This window comes from Gymnodraco acuticeps, unplaced genomic scaffold, assembly GCF_902827175.1.
Source record: "Gymnodraco acuticeps unplaced genomic scaffold, fGymAcu1.1, whole genome shotgun sequence".
NCBI classification, from domain to species: domain Eukaryota; kingdom Metazoa; phylum Chordata; class Actinopteri; order Perciformes; family Bathydraconidae; genus Gymnodraco; species Gymnodraco acuticeps.
The window spans coordinates 3,374,505-3,396,328 of NW_022990238.1; the positions used below are offsets into that span (position 1 = coordinate 3,374,505).

The following is a 21,824-nucleotide window of genomic DNA, read 5'->3' on the forward strand; positions in this document are numbered from 1 at the left end:
ATCAATAATAATAATCAAAACATAGATTATATATGATTGTGAATTGGACCAATCTGCATAATGAGTGCTTTTACTTTTGGTACTTTTGATGCTCATACTTTTCTACTTTTACTCGAGTAACATTTTGAATGCAGGACTTTTAATTTAAACGGAGTACTCCTACACTCTGGTACGTCTAATTTCACTCAAGTACAAGATATGAGTACTTCTCCCACCTCTGTGTAGTATGTCCATTTGCACATATTTTATTTTTAAAGGATTAAGTTGACGACGCGTGGTTCTCAAATTTCCAACAGTACGTGAAGCCACCGCTTGACAAACCCTCTTCCACCCACCGCGCGCATGCAGTGCACGCTGTCGTCGTCATCAGTGCATACAGGAAGTAATGAACGGCTGTCGGATAAACGGGACACGGAGGAAAAGGCAGCCGAGGAAAAAAGATTTAGAATAATGACATCTGAGCTACAACCACCGGCGGACTGCGAGCTGAACATCTAACACCCGTGGTGAGTAGAAGACATGAGGAGAGGGGGGGGGGGTGTATCTGAACGCAGCCATTTGTGATGGCATCTGTGTTAACCTCTGCGCTGCTGGCAGGACAGGGTCATGAGCTGATAACTAACAAACACACACACAGATAAGAAGTCGCTGTGTGAGGGAGATGAGGGAGACAACCTGCTGCATCCCTTAACAACATAACTCTACTAACAAACTGTTGATCTTTTATTTAGACTACTTTGCACCTAGGGTCCCTGGTGTCTCAAAACCAAATAAGATATACTTTAAATACGACTATTGTGGTTACCTTTATTATCCAGATACTTCTGAATGTATAAATGCAACATAAAATCAACTTGTTACCCTAATGCACATCTGTTTGGGGGCGCCTTGACATCCAGAGGATTGGGAATCTACCCTACAGCAATAAGTGAACTTTTATGGGCCTCACATATTCTCTCTGTGTCCTTGATCTGTTCCCTTTGAAGCACACCTCCCCAGATGTCATCCTTTTGGGCAGCACAAAGCAGAGATACTCACATTTGTTACATCAAGGAACCACCTGTACTTGTGCATACTGTGACAGCTCTTCTGTATTTTAAATGATGTCATGCTATTGTGCAAAATGACTATGAGAACAACTTTGATAAGCTCAGACATGTTCAAAAATGTATACTTAAATAGAGCTGAAACATTATTTTATTAATCAATAAATTGATCAAAATAAGATTAACTGGCATTCCTTTTGATAATCATTTACTTTAAAACATTTTAAGAATAACTGCAACTGATTGTTTTCATTATCCTATAAATGTAGCCAAAATAATCTGAAAATATTGGGATGGTTTCACAATCATTGAAAAGCAACCAAGTCATCTTTCTAGCTCTATTTTCAAGCAAAAATGCCCCCAAAAACATCCAACTGCTACTATATCCTTAGGTGTTTGCACTGTCACTGCTGATGAAGTCGCCAGGTTCTTCTCGTTTATCCAGTTAAATAAATATGTATCTAGTCATTATTAAATGGATGGCTTTCTCAGAACAAACAGTTTGGCAACATCTCTGAGTTGATTAATTTCTAATGTGTCGTGTTGTGTATTTTGTCACATCTCCTAACCCCACATTTTGTATTACGCCTTTCCTTTAACTGTGCAACATTCAGTTAAGAACGTTTTTTCTAACCTCTGGTACCTACGGCTACGATGAATGATAACTTCATGTATTGTGTTGGCGCCCTGAAAGGTTTGCCCCTTTGGACTGGAGCATAATCCAGGTCTAGTTAAAGTCCACCAGCATCGTAACAATCCTTAGTCATGGTTGAACTGCAAATAATCAGTGATCAGAAAGAGCACAAGACCGATTGTGGAGGTCTGCTTTAAGGAGAGAGAAGTCATCCTAATGACTCAGGGTCGGCTTTCAAGCAGCAGGAGACGGAGGGGTAAGCCTTTAATTAATTTGTTTCAGTCAAGGTTATTTCTGGGAGAATTTCAGATAGGATAGTTTCTTGCCTCAGAGTGCGAGACCTGATGTCGCTGCTATAATGGGCTGCTGTTTGGCTCGGGAGGCCCCTTATGAAAGGGTCTTTCACCTCCCGTGCTCCTTTCGAAGAAACGCAACCATTTTTAGGCCACAGGAGTGCAAAGCTCCTGAGGTCGAGTTAAGAGGACCCTGGAATTTGTTTGGGATTAATTACACACATTCTGTATTTGACTATTCCTGGTGGGGACCCCCGAGACACGTCACACTGGTCTGTTGGGAGTTTAAGCAAATATCAGTGTATGAAATATAGTTTGCTCTACCTCTGTAATGTCACAAAATGTATTTTATCCACGTTCAGGTGTAAACCTAAGTATCAGCACTACTTCTCAACTTAAACTCAAAGAAAACTAAGCAGCACTACTTCAATTTACTATTATTTGAAGATGTTTATCTTTGGATTGATTCTTCTTCATTGATCAACTAATCACAGACAGCATGAAAATAGTCCCTTAGATCTTCCTGGATCATTCATCTCTACTCTCTACGCTTTGCCACTCAAACTATGTTTCTCCTCTATGCTTTATTTTCACGTGTCTAAGATGTCAAACAGAAAGAGTTGTGGCATTATTAGAGATGTTTCCTTGAAAGACGACTTGGATAAGTTATTGCTTGTCAAAATGGTTAGTAAATAACGTTTTAAGTGCTTGGGAAAGTGGTATGTGTGACATCTGGTGGCTTATTGTGTAAATGCTGATTTACCTGCCCACAGCCACTTCCCTTTTATATTCACTGAGGCTCCTCCCATTCTCCACGTTAACACATTCCCCAAGTGGCCAGTGGCCACCTGATATTAACATAACCGGTGCTGCTTCCTGCTTCTTGTGTAATGTTTAACCCGGCATACATTCATTTGTGTGAGCTGTCACCAGATATATCATTTATCTTACCAGAGTTTAAAATATAGATCTGAAGGATTTCTCTGGAACTAAGGATTTGATTGGCAAACGAGCAAAGCATTCTTCTTATGTGAGTAGAGTAGATTAGATTGATGAATCATGTATGTCTCGTTGTAGGCTCAGCCAGAGGTGAGGTTTGAAAAAAAATGTTTGGTCTTCAGATCAATTATTAGTATGTTTTCTTTAGTCACTGATGATTTGTTACAAATGTAGGTGTCATACCATTTTATTTTATTCAACCTTTGTTTAACCAGATAAAAAGCATTGAGATAAAAATCTCATTTACAATGCTGACCTGGCCAAGAAGGCAGCAAGGTTACACATAACACTGCAAGAGCAGCTGGTGGTAAGGACCTCAGACAACTTCAATTTAAAAGAGGCTATTGGGACAAGTGCCGTCAGTTTGAGGCGTGATTGAAGGTTATTCCAAGACCATCATAAAAAAGACTCTTTTTTTCCAGCCCCAGTCCGCACAGCTGGTACCTGGAACCGTATCCAGGCACTGGTTCTGCGGTTATAAGAGTTACAAACTGGAACAAATATGGCACATATATACAGTGGAAGCTAACCTAAAATGGCTTTATACATTAATAAAAACCAATGCTGCATCCTACGCATACTAAGTGAGGACCATCCAGTTAGGCTATACAGTTTGCAATGAGTCCTATAGGGTGCATTTGATGTAAATGTAATGTAAAGGAACAATTAGATCAGGGGTGTCCAAACCTTTTTCACCGAGGGCCACATACAGACAAATCTACGAAGGGCTGGGCTGCTCACTAGAGGTGAGGTTGATTACATCATAAGTTAGAAGTTAGCCAAATCAATCAAATGTAGGTAAATGATGCCTTGTACTTGAATATGCTTTAAGAATAAACTGCCTACATCACAGATGTGGGTTTGGTTTAGGTATTTCATTCAAGAGCAAGGCAGGTTTAACAAGTATTTCCTGACTACTGCAACAACTTTACATCCAGTGGTACACATACAGCTGAAGTTACTTGCTCCTGATACAATATTATCCTGGGTAACCTGAATTGTGACCTATATTTGAAGATAAATAACCATATTAACCAATTCAATTTTCAAAGAACAAATAACATTCTTCCTTTGCAAATTTAAAATGTAATTCATAAGCAACAAACACACCAATGCTCAATGTAATGCAGTCCTACACAGCCCTACTAGTGTCCTATATGACCAGTAGTTTTGGTTGCACAATGTTAGCCAATGTTGGATGGATATCTCTAAGTTTACTGACTTTATGACTATTCTCCACTGTTGCTATTGTTATTTTATGTTTACCATTATTCCATTATTTGGGATATGAGTGGCCTCTGTTCAGAAAATGTAACGAGTCTCTCTTTGAGGTAAAGGGGAATTGAAAGTTCAACCATATTCTTCTTCAGTGATTACAAGGAAAGCACACCATTTAAACAGAGAAACACACACACACACACACACACACACACACCTTATGTAATTGCTGTGTTTTGTGCTTTTGCTGTCGCTAAGTGGCCAAAACAATCAGTTATTGCAGGTTTGAGGTACATATGACATTGCAAAACCATTGAGTAAAGTTGAAGAAGGGGAAGAAGATGAATCACAGCTGAGCCGATGTTGTAAAAAGTATCGTACGGTCAGTTTCCACTACAGTGGTGTGGCCTTAGGTTGAGGGTCAGATGGAGGTCAGTCCAAAGTAGTTCAGCCTCACAGCTACTATCTTATTTACATTAGAGGAATACAGGAATGTTAACACTTGTAACACAATTTATCAAACTGTTTCTAAAAACAGTCCGATAAAAAAACACTCTCAAAACAGTATTGGTGTTTTTTATTTTTTATGTTTTAAACAAACACGATAATTTTCAAGATGTGTTTACTAGTGTGCTTTGGAGGTGCTGGTAGACATGTTACTTTTTGACAGGCTATGTTTCAATCTTACATTTCCATTACAAAAATAGGAGACCATAATTTTGTTGTACTCTTGGCCATAATACAACTAATTATATTTAGCAAATATGTCCAAGCATTACTTTATATTTTGTGTCTATGTTCATGGCTTCAAGAAAAGGAATCCTGGGGACCCCTCTGACTTGGTGACACACACACACACACACACACACACACACACGCACACGCACACGCACACGCACACGCACACGCACACGCACACACACACACACACACACAAAGGGAGAGGGAGAATATTATTTAAATAATGCATTTACATGGACATTAGAACTTGAGATAAAGTTATCCTATTTGCATATTCAAAACTGTGATTTTGACTATGGATGTATGCGTGAATGGATGGACAACAAAATGTACCTGTTTAAGTATCTATGGTAGGAGTATAATATAAGCTATTATAGACTAGTATAAACGGAAAATCATCACTGCATCCACCAGTCAATCAATAAATAAGTGAACACAGATGAGGCCCTGTCTTTTTATTTTTGCTGTCCTGCTTTGTGTTGTACAAGTGGACTTACATTCTCTCTGTATTTTCCTTCAGGTCGATCCAGGCCTCCGTCCCCCATGCCTGCTCCCCCAGGCTTCACACGACTGGAGCAGGATGAGCCTATGAACCCGCTGCGTATCTCTGTCGGAGGCCTCCCTATGTTGGCGTCCATGGCCAACACCACTGACCCTCGTTTCCGCCTTAAGTGGCGGCCCATCGTGGTGGTGGTGTTCTCCCTGGGCCTGCTCCTGCTGCTCTTCATGCACCTTAGCGCGGGCTTGCGACCCCGGTCCTACGACTCCCACAGTTGGAAGAGCGGTCACAGTGACACACAGCAGTCCAATGTCGGTTACAATGACACCTACCCTCTCAGTCCGCCTGAGCACACGCCGCAGGGCACTCGCTACCGCATTGGGGTCATTGCCGACCTAGACACAAGCTCTCGTAGTGACAAGAAGCTGACTTGGTTCAGCTACATGCGGCGGGGACATCTGTTGGTGTCCCAAAGTGGCGACAAGGTAGCAGTTGAGTGGGATACGGACAAGGTGGTGCTGGAGAGCCACCTGTCGGAGAAAGGGCGGGGTATGGAGCTGTCCGAGCTGGTGGTGTTCAACGGGAAGCTCTACAGCGTCGACGACAGGACGGGGGTCGTCTACCGCATTGACGGTGACAATATCGTGCCGTGGGTCATCTTACCTGACGGCGATGGCAGCGTTGCCAAAGGTCAGCATTACCCTCCTCTGATGCTGTTAAACGATATTTTACATTACTATTTCCATTTCATGCTTTTTTATAATTCAACTCCACTTCAGCGAGACTAAGTCGCTACTTTTTACCCCACTGCATTTTTGTCAAGGCTCTTCAATTAGTAGTTGTCTACAAGTTGTGAATAGCCAGATATTTTCAGAGGATTTCATTTGAACAGCTCTCTGTAGCCCAAAGAGGTAAACTAATCCATTATTGCACAAAACTTAAGCAATAATTGAGTAAAATCATCTCACGATTCCTCAGATTTATGTGTTGACCCTCTGAAGGGGCTAGAGACGTAGTTTGGATACCACTTTACTAGCACCACCTCAACCAGCTACAATGGCAAAAAGGCTACAATGTCAGTCTTACTACTCCAACAATATGTATATTATTTATATTATTAACACTGAACCCTAACAGCAGCTGCTTTTTCCGGATAATAAGAGCTTTCATTTGTACTTAAAGTATATTACATTACATTACATTGCATTTAGCTGACGCTTTTATCCAAAGCGACTTACAATAAGTATATATTCCACTGGTTTTTATTTTGTGCTTTACCTTAAAAATGATCTTGAATGCAGGGCTTTTGTTTTTAATCGAGTGTTTCTATGTTTAATTGCTACTTGTTTTATTTCTCCTGAAAGGGTTCAAAGCGGAGTGGCTGGCGGTGAAGGACAAGCACCTGTACGTCGGTGGTCTGGGGAAAGAGTGGACCACCACTGAAGGCGTGTTTGTCAATAACAACCCAGAGTGGGTGAAAGTAGTGGGCTTCAGAGGGGACGTACAACATGAGAACTGGGTTCCCAAGTACCAATCTCTCAAGTCTGCTGCAGGGATAGAGCCTCCAGGTGAGGATGTCAATCAGATCTCACTCTCTATTCCTTTGTGTATTTGTCTTTGTTGACACTATACCGTATATCTCTAAATCTTCACAGGATATCTCATCCACGAGTCAGCAGCGTGGAGCGACACCCTGCAGCGCTGGTTCTTCCTCCCTCGCCGCGCCAGCAAGGAGCGCTACGAGGAGACGGCAGACGAGCGCCGCGCCTCGAACCTCGCTCTCAGCTGCTCGCCAGATTTCAAAGACATCATTGTAAGTCGGGTGGGTCCGCTCAACCCCACTCACGGATTTTCCTCCTTCAAGTTTGTCCCGAATACCGACGACCAGATCATTGTCGCTCTCAAGTCAGAGGAAGACGCGGAAAAGGTTGCCACGTACATCATGGCCTTCACGCTTGACGGACGCATCCTTCTACCCGAAACCAAGATCGGGGATGTAAAATACGAGGGGGTGGAGTTCATATAGACTGAGATACCTGCCACTGCACTGTTCTATTTTGTTTACAATCCAGTCACTGTTGACGTTACTGTACTCGTCGGTCCTCGTTGAGGCACAACTCCAACCTTAAAGGAGCGTCTTCAGTACAAACAGACAAACTATGGGCTGAGATTGTAAAATATGGTTTTGGGTTTTGAGAAATTGCCAATCAACACAAACAATGCCAGCATGTCTTGAGATGGATGATCTTTTTCCCAAGACAAATGTGGTTCCTCAACAGTACTGTAGCCTTCGTATAATGAATGTACAAAATATTGATTTATTAGACCCTGATTTATTTTCCATGCACATAATGTACACTCTCAAAGGGTCGACGGTGTTTGCCCTTTGCTCCATGATAAATATCATTGTGTACACCCGTCATGTTATTTCCAATGAAATAACTAAAGGCCTGCTTTTATTCTTCATGAACCTCAACATGATTTGAAGGACGTTTTGTTGAAAAATGAATTATGTAATGTTTTTGTTGGGATGACTTGAGTAAAAACCTTGATTCTTATTTTCTGAGTCTAGTTTTAGTTACACGTGTGGGCTTGGTTAAACAAAGAAGTCCCACAAGAAGTTAGACATTGTTCTCAAACAAGTTGAAACTGGTCCAAAAACTGTTATGCAATGCAACAGCCCAGACTGTCTGCTTTAATGTGAAACGATACTTTGGGAACACAGCGGGAAAGGAGAAGTGAAACCTGTTTTTGGCAGGACTTAAAAAGAAGTGAAATTGGTGTAACAGACGCCAGACGAGAGAAGCACATTTTGGGACAACATCACTTCATAACGAGGGACAAAAGGTAAATAAGTCTATTATATTCAGAATCAGAATACCTTTATTCCTCGCTCGAGGTGAAATGTACAATAGTTACAGCAAAGAGCCAAAGACAACTTAATTAAAAGAGTTAGCAATTTTTTCTAGTAAAGTTGGACCTTTTCATTTGTGATGCACACATTTTATGCAAGTTAAAAGTGGGGGGCGGGGTACAGGTGCTATTTTCACTCTTTGAACAGTAAATAGATTGATAGGGGAGAGTGGGGTAAGTTGAGCCACTTTTTAGTTATGCTGTCCTCTAAGCCAGGAGAAATGACACATAGTAAAAATGAAAACACACCTATAATTCAGGATGTCTCCTATCAATGGCAATGATAATAATTAATATTTGATCAAGGGCAGTGTAAATATTACTTCTTTAAAATTATTGTGGCTCAACTTGCCCCAGTGTAGGGGTAAGTTGATCCAGGTCAGAGGGTAAATTGAACCACTGTTCAAACCTGGGCATACCTATTCAAACCTGTTTACTTACCAGACCACAAAGAGTATCTCTCTTTCACAGGCAATGAGAAATGGGTAGAGCTTGCATAATTTCTGGTCACTTGATTACAACTATAAGAAGTTGCCTGGTTACAGGGGGTGGTTCAATTTACCCACTGGCTCAATTTACCCCCTTCTCCCCTATGCACAAAAAACGACACTACAGTTTCACTCTTGGAGCTTTGGGTTAAGGGTTATTAAGTTAAAATCTTAAATTGTGAAGTACAGTAGAGCATATTTATTTGACTGTCATCCTCTATGTCAGAGTCCCACACTGGCGGTTTGAAAATGCTCGCACATCGAAACGGTTTCAGTCTGTGGCTTCTGGTGCTTCTCTGTGTCTCTGGAAGTGCAATGAGATTGAGCATGTTCGGTGACGGTGAGTATATGAACGTAGCTTATAGCTCCTTTGTGTAAAAACTATTTAAATGCTTTTACTTTTGCCTGGAAACATACTTTATTAGTTTTAAATGCAGAACTGTAAACTGTTTAACATCATTAGAAATATATGTTGTGCCCTTCACCCTCAACACAGACTGTAGGTCATCCAAATGTTTGTATAGCCTCTCTGCCTCGGTTAATATTCTACAGAAAGCAGGAGAAATCCCGCGCCACGGGAGGGTGATGTGAGGCTGTTTGGAGGCGGTGTCTCGGAGGGCCGTGTGGAAATCTATCATGATGGGAAATGGGGAACGGTGTGTGACGACGGCTGGGACATGGCTGAGGCCCACGTGGTGTGTCGTCAGCTCCACTTCCCCGGAGCTAACGTTGTTGTCTTTGGGGAAAACTATGGAAAAGGTGACCTCTACTTCCTGTTATCCGCCACCAGAGGGCGGTGAAGTGATTGTAATGAGTGGGGAGATGTGATACCACCACACATTCAGAACATGTCACTTACAGCTCTGGAAAAAAGGAAGAAACCACTGCAGCATTATCAGTTTATCTGGTTTTACTATTTATAGGTATGTGTTTGAGTAAAATGTTGTTGTTTTTTATTCTATAAACGACTGACAACATTTCTCTGTGTTGGAATTCAAAAGACACTGGAATGGAATGGCTACATAATGGCTTATGTAGAGATTGAGATTTCAGAAACATTTGTAGTGGTCTCTTAATTTTTATCAGAGCTGTATAATTTGTTACTGCTAGACCAATTAACAATGTATTTCCTTTCATTTTACTTCATAGTGTCTGGACCTATTTGGCTTGATGACTTGTCATGTCAAGGCACAGAGAGCTATCTGTCAAAATGTGCTTTCACAAGCTGGGGAGCAACTGACTGCTCCCACAAAGAGGACGTTGGAGTTATTTGTGAAACAAGCAGTATGTATCTAAACTCTATCAAATGTGCATGCAGTAAAATGTTTTTGGATAGTCCACTTGAAAATAGTTAATAGAGTATTTTTATTTTTAAATGTAGCAGCGTTATTAGTTGAGATTCAACAATGATGCATTGCTTTGTTTAACAGATTATCTATAGAGTATAGGTTGAGTGACTAGATCAAGTATATGTAGCAACCTTTTTTCCAAACACAGATATTCAGATAAAAATCAGGTGCTGGACAAAATAATATGTAAGAGACAGGAAAAGTATAGTCTGCAAACTTGATCAAAGTTTCTCAAGTGTTACTTTATTAAATATTCATTCCAGTTGTTTGTGGTTCCAGACTCAAACCTGACGAAAAGTGATTCTCTTCACTCGCTGGACCGCAGCATCAGTCTCTCTGATGAGCGCGGCCAAATCTTTGACAGCAGTAACGGCTGTGACTTCCTGATCTTAGTCCAGAGTACTTCTGAAAACGTACAGGACGACGGGACCCAGGAGGTGGTTGAGACACCGATATGTGCACACAAACATATACTTTCACAATTCCCGCTCTTCAATGCTTCGGAGGGTATCAATAACATCACGGTGAACGTCAGCCAGTCTTGCCAACCTCATGTCACCACCTTCATCAGGTATGCTGAAATTACTATGGCTTGTATTGATTCAAGATACAAAACTCATATTGATATCACTAATTAGTTTTGTTAGCATGTAACAAAAAGCACAATGAACGGAATACATCTTTAAGAGTCTATTAAATATTCTACAATCTCTATAGGTACATTTACACCCGCAAGGCGGATATTGCCTTCTCATCCCTGCAGTGCCTCCACTGGTTAGCTTACACGTTTGGGGTAGAGGAGCTGATGGAGGACACAGGTCGGCTGTTCTCTAAAATCCTACCAGAGGATGCCTCGTTCCAAACCCAGGTGTCCCTTTACAAATATGCAGTGGAGACTGGGGACTTTGTCCTGGAGGAGAACTGTCTTCAGTATCTGGCCTGGAACTATCAAAATCTGACCATGTCCCCTGCTTGGACCCACATCTCCATTCAGCTCCTTGGATCCCTTCTGCTCCGCTCAGACTTGGTGGTGCCAGATGAATACGTTCTACTTCAAACTGTGGAGAGCTGGATCGAAGAGAAGGGCAACTTGACCCCTTTGGACACCCAGCATGACCTGTTGAGTCGCATTCGTTTCCCTATGATCCCCGCTGAAGCACTGTATGACCTGGAGTTCAACTCTTCTCTCTACAGTTCTCATAAGAATTTGTATCAGGAAAACCTCTTAGAAGCATACCAGTTTAATGTGCTGCTCTTCAGCAATCTCAAGTCCAACCCAAAGTTCAGCACAGACAATGATCATTACCAGACAAGGATCTACACCGCTCAGCCCTGGAGCACTGTAATAACTGCTGCAATAACTCCATTGATGACTAGGTATAACAATCATTACCAATACAATCAATTCCAAACCCAGCTTAACGTACCTATCCACAACAGCCTGATCTTCAAGAACAACCGGATCAGTTGGGGGGTTAATATCTTGAGAAACCAACAAGAATGTTCAAACCAAGGCTTGAGGTGCAGCTCATTCCCTGTGGCAAGGCTGTATCCCCAAGAACACCCCCAGAACCAACACATCCTGTTTCGTAACCGGCTGCTGCTGATGTGCCAAGGCAAGTACATCTGTCAGATTCAGGACTTCAAGGACAACATGGCTTACATCAGTGTGAATGAGACCCAGGGTCTCACCTTTCCCTGTCCTGATGACCAGTTCTCCTACCACTTTGTAGTGAGACCAGGGTATGTCTGATCCAAGGCTGATCAATTTGTCATCTTTTTCTTCAATATAGAATAATGAAGCTACGAATACTGTGATTTTTCCCTAATTACTCTCTGTTGATTATATACACTTAGCTGTGCTTTATTTCAAGTATCCTTTCCTGATTATTTTTTAAATGGCAAATAAATAAAGTGATCTCTATATCAGTTGGGTGTGTCTGCACTTTGTTTTTCACAAAAGCAAGGGAAAATATAAATCCTAACAGGAGGAGTTTATCCAGATGTGAGACACAATAAATTACACATTTTAATATAAATGTTAAATAAAATCAGCAGCCAATTACCTACCTTAGCAGATATATGGAAAACGGGGGGAAAAAGCTCACCATGCTTTTATCAATGATGACAAATTTGAGACTAGAAGTTTCCTGGAGTCTCAAATGGCAACTGTTCCCAACCAAAACATATATACATCTGCCCCATAACTCCCCAAATTATGAAATAGTTTATTTTACGTTGAATGATCAAACAAACTATACAACAATGTATTTGATAGGTGAACTTTAGAGTCAGTGTACCTCTTTCCTGTTTCCAGTCTTTGTAGCTTTATGTGATTAATATTTCATGATTTGATTTCTATTTGGGATTTCTTTGGGTCAAGGTTCACTTAAATAATTTGTTTTCATTCATAACAATCACCAATTAAAAATTCAATTAGATTTAGTAATAAATGTTGGTGCTAATTTCATGACCTACTGCACTCTCTGGATTTGTTCTATTTGGAGAATTTGTATCAACTGATTAAAAAAAGATAAACATAGACATTTTTAAAAGACATATCTTTCAAATGGTTGTACCTTGCTGAAACAAGGTAAATGTAGTTATCCTCAGTAAAAAATAAAATCATATAAAACATTTAAAGGCCATTTTTATCATCCCCCTTCTACGAAACAGAATGAAACAACACACTTTGAACCAGTTGCCTTCATCTTACACCATCAGGTAAGGCACTGGTTGTGAAAGGGGTTTGTGTTTACTTGGCTTTCATTACGGATGATATACATGTCCTTTATATGAATCATGGACACTTCCCAAGCAATTCAGTGCTCACCACTTACCAGATGATCCCTGAGTCTTCACACACACACACAGTCACAAACACACAGTCACACACAGTCACACTTTGACAACATGCCAGGACAGGTGTGTTAGACAGCCACAATTAATAATACACAGTGACTCATGGGTTTCTGAGAAGTGTAACTGACTTGCCACACTAACGCATGACATGACCAAAGAAGATTGATCATTTGATCATTTTATGATCAATGTGTATATTTAAAGGTGACTATGTTACGTGCGCTCCTGGTAAAGGGTTGTACAAGCATAGTAACGGTTCAGCTGGATGGAGGAGAGGGTGCTGCATAGAGTGATTCATTCACAATGTCATTCCAGATTATTTAGCTTGTAGTAACATCTGGATGCAATTTGATTATTGTGTCATTCAACCAACAAATAATTGCTTATGACCTACTTTGTTTTTTTAGGTCTGCCCCAGGCATTTGATATTTTTGGTTTTATGAACAATGATTCATGTATTCTTATTGAAACACTCAAACCCAAATGCCCTACCAAACATTTCCAATTTCACCTTTTGTTATAGAAAACCTGTTAGACCCCAAGCCTGTTTATCAGGTATCAGGCTCGAAAATGACATTTCTAGAACAAATGACCATAACTACACTTCTAAAAGGGGGAAATTAATAATCTATTTTCTCTAAGTAATGATAAACCTGTGAGTTGGATGTAAAAAAGTCAGAATCAATATAGATGTTTTTTATTTAAAAGAAAATTCAGATTGAACATAGTAAAAAAACTGTAAATTATAGTGTCCGTCCAAAAATTCTTTTTTACTTATAGTGAAAACTACCCTTGGATGATGGGTTAGTAGACTAAAAGCTTTAGGAATCCAAAGTACAACATATAATAAGTACCCTGTATCAAGATTGATGCAAAACAAGTGACATTTGACCTTTTTAGAGAGGTTTAGCATAAAAAACTCCACCTCTGTGGTGATTTGGGTGGAAATTAGCGTTTTTACCGTTTCTCTGGAACCCATTGGTCGATTGTCGTGATTGACATCTCTTTCTGACCGTTAGAGCCAATAGAATCGAAGGGGAGTTTTCACATAGACACTAACGTTAACACAAAAAGGTGGGGGCTTTGCGCATATAGTTTTGCATGAGTGAAGCTATCTCTCGCTCTGACATCTGGAAACGAAAAAGCAAAGTTTATTGCTTATGGATTATCAGAAATCATTTAAAAGGGACACAGACACATTGGATTAACCTATGGATTAACTTCAGCAGCGTTTTTATCGTTTTAATTCCATTGAAGACCAGTTTTGACCAGACAACGGCCAAGGTAGGCCATGTTAGCGGTTTTAGTTACCTAGCGCCACATGTTTTGATGTCTGTTCTTGTTATTACCTCCTCTTATCATAGTGATAATGTATGTACCAAACGATTCTGTGTCATCTCACGATGTGAATTGATGGGTTGGATGTGCAGAAAATATAAATAATAAGGGTTTTATGAGTGAGTTTCTGTGCAGTAATCTGTTAGCATTTTTCGCTCGTTGCTAATTCAGAGGCTTTCAGTTAGCATTGTGGGGTTTGCAAGGGAAACTTCTGTGTAGCTATGCAGTGGGAGTCACCGACTCAGGAAGGAGACACGGTAGGAGCAGTAGCTTTGATGTCAAACACTGATGGTTTATTTGGAGTTAACGGCCGGAGAGATTCACATCACAAGTCCAAGAGCCAGAGGTTCTGACTTCACGGTAGAGTTGCCACGTTAATTCTAAAGAACTCTACCTCAGACCCATGTATTTAACTAGTTCTGAGAGCATCATCAAACTGCTACATAACAAGATGAAATCATAACACCTCTATCAGCTGACGCCAACAGGCAGGAACAGGGAGACAGAACACTGAGAGCACAGCAGCCAAGGTTACGAGGTGCGTGTGCTCAGTCAGGACAGTTTGAACTGATAAACTGGGTCAAAGTTATGGGCCTTGGAAAATATTTCCACAACAGGGTTTTTAAAAAAAAAGATCAGTTAGCTGAGTTTCTTCCCGTTACATCCCAGGTAAAAAAAAATGGTATGCTTAAATTATACTTTTAGAAGAATGTACTAAGTACACTTTTAGATAAATGTGCTATTTTGGTCACATTCAAGTATACTAAAGTGTACTCAAGTAGTACTGGAGTACTAATTAATCATTAGTTGAGTATACTTGAAGTGTAAATAGTGTGCTAAATTGGCACAACTTTTTGTAAACTTTAAGTGTACTAAAGTACACCAGTTAAAATCATGATTTATGTGCATTCGAAACACACTTTAAGCACAATTGTATTATATCACCAGTGTGTTGGAAATATACTTAAAAGGGCATTCATGTGCATTCGAAACATGCTTTAAGTATATTGTATTGTGTTGGAAATATACTTAAAAGGGCATTCAGCTCAATTCATAGTAATTCATAAGTGTGTTTTCAACATACTATTATCATACTTATTCAAGCACACATGTTATATTTCCAATTAACTTCAAATGCACTTTCTGACTGTATTTAATACTTTTAAATTGTGCTATCATGTTAATAAAAATGTATTTATAGTAAGGTTCTATCACAATTTAAGCACCATAAATCCATGTATTTTAAGTATAATGTTATTATACTATAATGTAGAGTAGAAGTGTATGGTATCACTGCTTATACTACAGAATAGAAGTGTATTTTACAATAATGTTACCACTGCAAGTACTGGGTTATGTGTTACAGAAGCATAATTACAATACATCACTATTATACTTCATACACTTTAAGCTACTTCCGGATACCACTTAAGTACACACCAAGTGTGCTATTCTGTTTCATGACAAATTGCACTTCAATTATGAGAAAAACATAATTTTAATGACATAAAAACAACAACAAACCAAAAAACGTGTTTATACTAAATGTAACAATTAACAAAACATGATGGCTAAACTGACTAACTAACTTGCAAAGTCTATATAAACTAAATGGTGACCATCAGTGAGGAGTAACGTTGCTTGTATATCTCTCGTTGTTGCATTTCCTCCGCAGCAGGGCCCGGATCGCACTCACCTCGGTGCCCGGACATTTTTCTCTCACGGTGTCTTACAAAACAGGAAGGAAGCATGGGATTTAATACTTGATAATATAAACAATATATTAGATTGAAATCCATTCATAATTATAACATTAATACAGAATATCTGTACCTATAATGGCATTGACTTTCTCCGGGTCAAGGGTCTCTGCGGTTTTCCCCTTCCCAGTAAGGGTAGACTTCGCCAGGGTCTCTTTCCCAAAGATTAGCGTTGCTAGTTCCTGGGCAAAGAGAGACATCCTTCTGTTGCCTAATCTGTGGAAGAGGCGTGTGGAGACCTGGACGGAGGAGTTGCCTAGGAACATCTGTAAAAACAAAGAGGCGGATTAAAATAAGATAAATTACAAACATTGTACCTGTACCATCAAATGAACTTGAATGCTTTGCTATATTTTAAACACACTAGAGATATAATATAATAGTCATGCAAGTGTATTTCTAATGGCAACAAAACATATTTGTAATGGTAAATGGACTGTACTTGTAGAGCGCTTTATCTGGTCAGCAGACTACTCAAAGCGCTTTTACACCACATATCACATTCACACACATTCATACACTGATGGCGGAAGATAAACCATCAGAGGTAACACATTCACTCACATCCACACACCAATGCACAGCATTCTGAGCAATTTGGGGTTAGGTGTCTTGCTCAGGGACACAACAGCGCATGGCTGCCGGTGGCGGGGTGGGGATCGAACCACCGACCTTCCGATTGGTAGCTGACCTGCTCTACCACAGCCTTCCCCCGTAATCAAGTCAAGGTGTACTCAAACAGTACTCGAGTACACTTCTGTATATTATATGGGGCAGCTCTCGTCTTGGCTTCAAGGGTGTGAAAATACAATTCCATTGATCCGCAGTGATTAATTTTGTATAGAACAATAGCAATAGAGTATCATTACTAGGGTTGGGAACCGAAACTCGGTTCCAGATGAGAACCGATAAGAAAATGCCGGGTACCGGGTACCCATACAAAATACACAATTTCGGTTCTGCTTAACGGTTCCTAAACGCGGTAGACCCTGTATTCCAGCGGGTCCGTCTGCACCGCGGTGCTGCGGTGACCCGGTGGAATACAGGGCGGACCTGGAGAATCACAGAACGGCCGGTCGTCAGCGGGCCGTTGACGGCCGGCTCGGTACGCTGACGGCCGGCACCGCCCTTCATTTTTTTAAACGGCATCATATAAATTGCGCTGACAGGCGACAGAGGTCCACAGTTGCCCCGCAGCGATGCTCCCCCGCCCCTCCCGTAGACATTTCACGAGCTCAGTCACTTCATAACACCAAAGATAGGTCGCGGTAAACACTCTGAAGTGAGGCTCCACTACACTAAAAAATAAAAATAAAAGGCAAAGTGTAATGCCTGTTAATAGCTTGCCACAGGCATAGCTCAGTTAAAATAAAGCACAGCTATTGTGCAATACATTTGTATTGCATGTATATTTTTTAGTAACAATTTCAGTTAAAGCTTTTAAGAATAAATATATTTTTGTTATCTAAACGTTTGACCTCTTTATTTTACAATTTTGGAATCGAAACGGGGAATCGATAAGAACCGGAATCGATAAGCAGAACCGGAATCGAAATCGGAATCGATAAATTTCAAACGATACCCATCCCTAATCATTACTATGTAGGTCATACCAAGTCATTACTGCCAGTATTGCGGCCAGTCACCATGGCCACTACTGGAACAAGATCCTGATGAGGACGACCCTGAAATGTTGTCCAGTGCTGTCTTCATGGTAGCCACCAATCTTGGCATCTCTAAAAAGTGGGTATAAAAAAGTATCCAGGTGTAAATAACAAATTCAGACATAAAATAGTGTCAGCCGCAAAATACTATGTTCCATGATTGACCATGGTGCATTCCAACAGTCCTGATTTTCTGAAATGACGCTCTTTCTTTTGCATTTGTTTACTGTTGTATAAATGCAATAGATAGTTTATTTTCAAATGTGTAACATGTGGGAAGTCGGGTCAGGTCTCAAAATAAATGTGGGAATTTCATGAATTTTACTTACATGGGAAACACTGCACATCAATTTAAAAAAAACAGTTAAATATTTAGACCTACAAATGGTTGCTTTTTGATCGGCTCAAACCGGTCAATCGAGGTGACATCAGAATCTGAAGAGTGTTGAGGTGATTCAGATGTCACCTCTTCTGAGGGCTTGGAGGTTCTCTCAGCCTGTAGGGATCTATTGAGCTGTTCGCCCATGGCAGTTACCATCTGTGAACCAGACTGACAACATAAATCATGTTTGAGTGTGCCTTGGAAAATTACCACCCAAACACCAGGCTTAACGCTTGTAACTTAAAACAACATTTCACCCACATTACATTTCCTCATATTAAGACTACACTTTTCCATTAATCCACAGACGTTGCATGTATTTAAAAAGAGCATTTGGTAATTGTAGGATGAAAATGTAGTGGCCTCAAAATACAAAAAAGCATGCGTTATAACAAAAAGCCATAGCTGTCAATATCATTCAAGGTGAAACGGAAAATTATTTGTCATTATTTATAACAATAAACAAAATCAGTCAATGTCATTCCATTCAATCACAAACTATCAATCATCAAAACACACCAATCAAACTTACTGCCTTTCCTTGGTTTGTTTTTTGTACAGCCTCCTTCACATTTTTGACTGTACATGTCTTTCTTCTGCTGCCTCTTTTCTGGGACTCGGCTACCCTCGGATGAAAGCATCCCGCTTTTGAACCACTTCTTGGTAGACTTCTGTGAACAAGATCCAGTTCATTCTGACATTACAAAATGTAAGCACTTTGAAGCACTTTTTCGTGCACTATTGTTCACACTGATACACACACCATATACAGGGTAAAATGTAAATGATAGTGCCCATCCAAAAAACAACCATTATTTAAAGTGAAAACCACCCTTGAATGATGGGATAGTAGACTAAAAGCTTTAGGAATCCAAACTATAACATATAATATGTACCCTGTATCAAGATTGATGCAAAACAAGTTCAATTGTACCTTTTTAGAGAGGTTTAGAAGGGAAAAAAAACACTTCTGGGGTCATTTGGGTGGATTTCACCTATCTCTGGCCCCCCTTGTTCGATTTTGATGATTGACATCTCTTTTTAAGTTAGAGCTAATATAATCGAGGGGACGTTCTTAAAATCCATCTAAACAAGACCCATTGGTGAATGAGTGCTGCACCCCTGAACCGGAAGCTGCGATACGCTCTGGCTGCTATCATTAGCAGCTAATATGAAATATCCGGTTTTTACATAAAAATGGAATGAAGTATTATCAGTAATACTTTCTAAATGACACAGACACATAGGACTAACCTTCAGCCGCGTTTTTATCGTTTTATAATATAAAATAATAAGTAATAAGGCTATTTTTTACCGTGAGTTCTGGGCTAAATTTGTTAGCATGTTTTCGCTCAGGGCTAATTTAGATGCTTCTTGTGATACTTGTGCTTTGATTCGGTAAAAATGGTTCATATCTTCAGTTAGCTGAGTTTATAACCGTTTACTGAGTATGACACAATAATAGGTTTTAAAATATTAAGAAGCCTTGAGAGTGAAAAAACACCCCGCAGGACCCAGATTATGGTTACCGCCGCGTTATTAGCTTCAGTGCAAGGTGAGCACATTCAGTGCCTGCAGGAGCTCACAAGTCCTTATTTGCATATGTGAAAATAACAATTAAGATATTATCTAAGAGATAAATATCCCACACCCCTAATTTGAACATATGTTAACGTTATCATTTACCACCACCTTATACACATTTTTACTGAATAGAGCTTCATAATTGGACTCAAGCTAACGTTAGCTAGCAAGCTAGTTAGCTAGACAATAAAGCAACTATTTCTACTAGCACTTAAGTTATCAGTTACATTTCTAGAGAGACTATAACCAAAGTTAGCTAACGTTATAAAGATTTTTTCAGAATCATTTAATTTGTATTTGTAACTTACCTCCTACGAACAGCAATTTGGCTGCAACTGGCTTCGACCCCTTTTGCGGTCGACGTTTGGCAGGCCAAATCACCTCTATCCAGCCTTGCTCCAAATCGAGGTCTTCCCTGCAGGTAACTGTAACTTTTGCAGCCCTGTTTACATCCTTTATGATAGATGTATGTTCTACTCTAACCGACCCGTCTGGGAAATAGAACAGTCCAAATGTTGGTAGGTCCAGCAGAGACATGTTGAATTGTTGTAGTCTGGCTGCTCAATTTCAAACAATAACCGTCCGTCCACCGATGCACTTGGCTCCACCACAGTTGGCGCGCAAACTGCTACATTGTGATTGGGCGTCGTGAGTGACCTGCATCACGTGATGCAGGTCCAGTATTATTCGGTTTCAGCCGTTACTTTATAGCCCTTGGTCTGGTTTAACTCTAGCTAGTTGTTGGAGCTAATGACTAACAATTATATATTATAAATATGCCACCAGTACAGTCATTGTGCATTATTACATGATGGTAATAGTCCAGACCTATACACTTCCCAGAGGTGTAAACAAAGTACACTATTCACAAGTGTTATAAAATAAACACTTACAAACAAAGTACACTGAAGTACAGTTTAAAATGAACTAACATTAAAGTGCACTGTTTGTAAGTATACTTATGTACACTTCTAATGGAGTGAAACTCAAGTCTACTTAAATAAAGCATACTAATAGTGTATTACAAATGACTTGCAAATATTGAACTTTTCAAAAGTAAACTAACGTACCACCGTAAGTATTTGCAAGTTAATATACTTTTTAAAAGTAGGCTACAAATTAAGAAAAACGTATATTAAAGTGCACTTTTTATAAGAGTACTTAAATACATTTCTAATGAAGTGTATTTAAGTACTTGTTATTAAAGCATGCTAATAGTGTATTACAAAATAGTAAAAAAAGAATTGTACTTTCGATAAGTATGAATACTATAAGTATTTGCGATGTAGTACGTATAGCGAAAGTGTACTTACTTGCAATTCACAATACACTTAGTTTCAAGTACACTTTTAATAAGCACACTGAAATACCACTTTAAGTATTTCAGAAATAGTATATTTATATTTAGTACATTAAAATTGAACTAAATGACATCTATTTTGAATTATACTTTTTAAAAGTACATTTTAAACATACTTTCAATTAAGCACAAAAAGTAGAAGTATACTTGTATACACTTTTGTATACTTACATTATATTTCTAATACACTAAAGTATACTATTTTTTTTTACCTGGGATGGACATAAAACATTCATAGTTTATTACATCTTAAGAAGCCCTCAGACACTTTTGCTTGCAGATGTTGTGATTTCGGCCCCTTCGGCGGGTCCCTGGGGTTTAAGAGGTTATAGAAACCGTGATTCATGTGATGACACGCAATGAAACGTAAAACTCTTAATATTGTGTCATTTTAGCATTATATTTTCTGATCCTAAAGTTGCAGTAATATTTATTTTCATATCAAATAAGATAGATATACTTTTTGATCCCAAATTTGGAAACATCTCCGTTGCAGCAGCATGTAAAACAAAGTATTGCACATAAATTAGAAATAAAAAAAGAGTAGAAAATAAACAATTATACATATAAAAATCTCAGAATAGAAGGTAAAACATAACAAAAAAAGTGAAAATACATTTTTTTACCCTATGTGCCCCCAAATAATTATTACCTAACTTCAGTTCATCTCAAATGTACAAATCGGTTTATTATC

At 39.4% G+C, this 21,824-nt stretch overlaps 2 protein-coding genes and 1 long non-coding RNA gene across 5 annotated transcripts; 2 read left to right on the forward strand and 1 right to left on the reverse strand.

The window, feature by feature from the left end:
• Positions 1–354: 354 nt before the first annotated feature.
• On the forward strand, positions 355–7,988 carry cant1a (calcium activated nucleotidase 1a). 3 transcript variants are annotated; one of them, XM_034220093.1, is made up of 4 exons: positions 355–506; positions 5,452–6,120; positions 6,795–6,998; positions 7,086–7,988. In XM_034220093.1, exons 2-4 carry the CDS (start codon positions 5,475–5,477, stop codon positions 7,454–7,456), a joined length of 1,221 nt encoding a protein of 406 aa, XP_034075984.1. In that variant the 5' UTR covers positions 355–506; positions 5,452–5,474; the 3' UTR covers positions 7,457–7,988. The 3 variants fall into 3 exon arrangements, with proteins under 3 accessions (XP_034075984.1, XP_034075983.1, XP_034075985.1); XM_034220092.1 differs by lacking the exon at positions 355–506 and adding an exon at positions 1,785–1,936; XM_034220094.1 differs by lacking the exon at positions 355–506 and adding an exon at positions 2,846–3,003.
• Positions 7,989–8,022: 34 nt separating this feature from the next.
• Positions 8,023–12,109, forward strand: LOC117548688 (galectin-3-binding protein A-like). Its single transcript, XM_034220091.1, has 6 exons — positions 8,023–8,277; positions 9,058–9,171; positions 9,384–9,590; positions 9,981–10,115; positions 10,460–10,751; positions 10,898–12,109. The coding sequence occupies exons 2-6, from the start codon at positions 9,081–9,083 to the stop codon at positions 11,931–11,933; spliced, it is 1,761 nt and encodes a 586-aa protein (XP_034075982.1). The 5' UTR covers positions 8,023–8,277; positions 9,058–9,080; the 3' UTR covers positions 11,934–12,109.
• A 6,123-nt stretch (positions 12,110–18,232) lies between these two features.
• LOC117548288 lies at positions 18,233–20,493 on the reverse strand. Its single transcript, XR_004569319.1, has 3 exons — positions 20,079–20,493; positions 18,719–18,857; positions 18,233–18,354 (listed from the first exon to the last, which is right to left on the reverse strand). It is a non-coding gene; the product is annotated as an uncharacterized LOC117548288 (long non-coding RNA).
• Positions 20,494–21,824: the final 1,331 nt, after the last annotated feature.

Bases quoted from the DNA above. Each gene is read 5' to 3' on its own strand.
- LOC117548688 (XM_034220091.1), top strand. From the start codon at position 9,081: ATGCTCGCACATCGAAACGGTTTCAGTCTGTGGCTTCTGGTGCTTCTC. The intron at 9,172-9,383 runs GTGAGTATATGA...AATATTCTACAG, and splicing joins ATTGAGCATGTTCGGTGACG to AAAGCAGGAGAAATCCCGCG. The intron at 10,752-10,897 runs GTATGCTGAAAT...CAATCTCTATAG, and splicing joins CATGTCACCACCTTCATCAG to GTACATTTACACCCGCAAGG.
- cant1a (XM_034220092.1), top strand. From the start codon at position 1,897: ATGACTCAGGGTCGGCTTTCAAGCAGCAGGAGACGGAGGG. The intron at 1,937-5,451 runs GTAAGCCTTTAA...ATTTTCCTTCAG, and splicing joins AAGCAGCAGGAGACGGAGGG to GTCGATCCAGGCCTCCGTCC. The intron at 6,121-6,794 runs GTCAGCATTACC...TTCTCCTGAAAG, and splicing joins CGATGGCAGCGTTGCCAAAG to GGTTCAAAGCGGAGTGGCTG.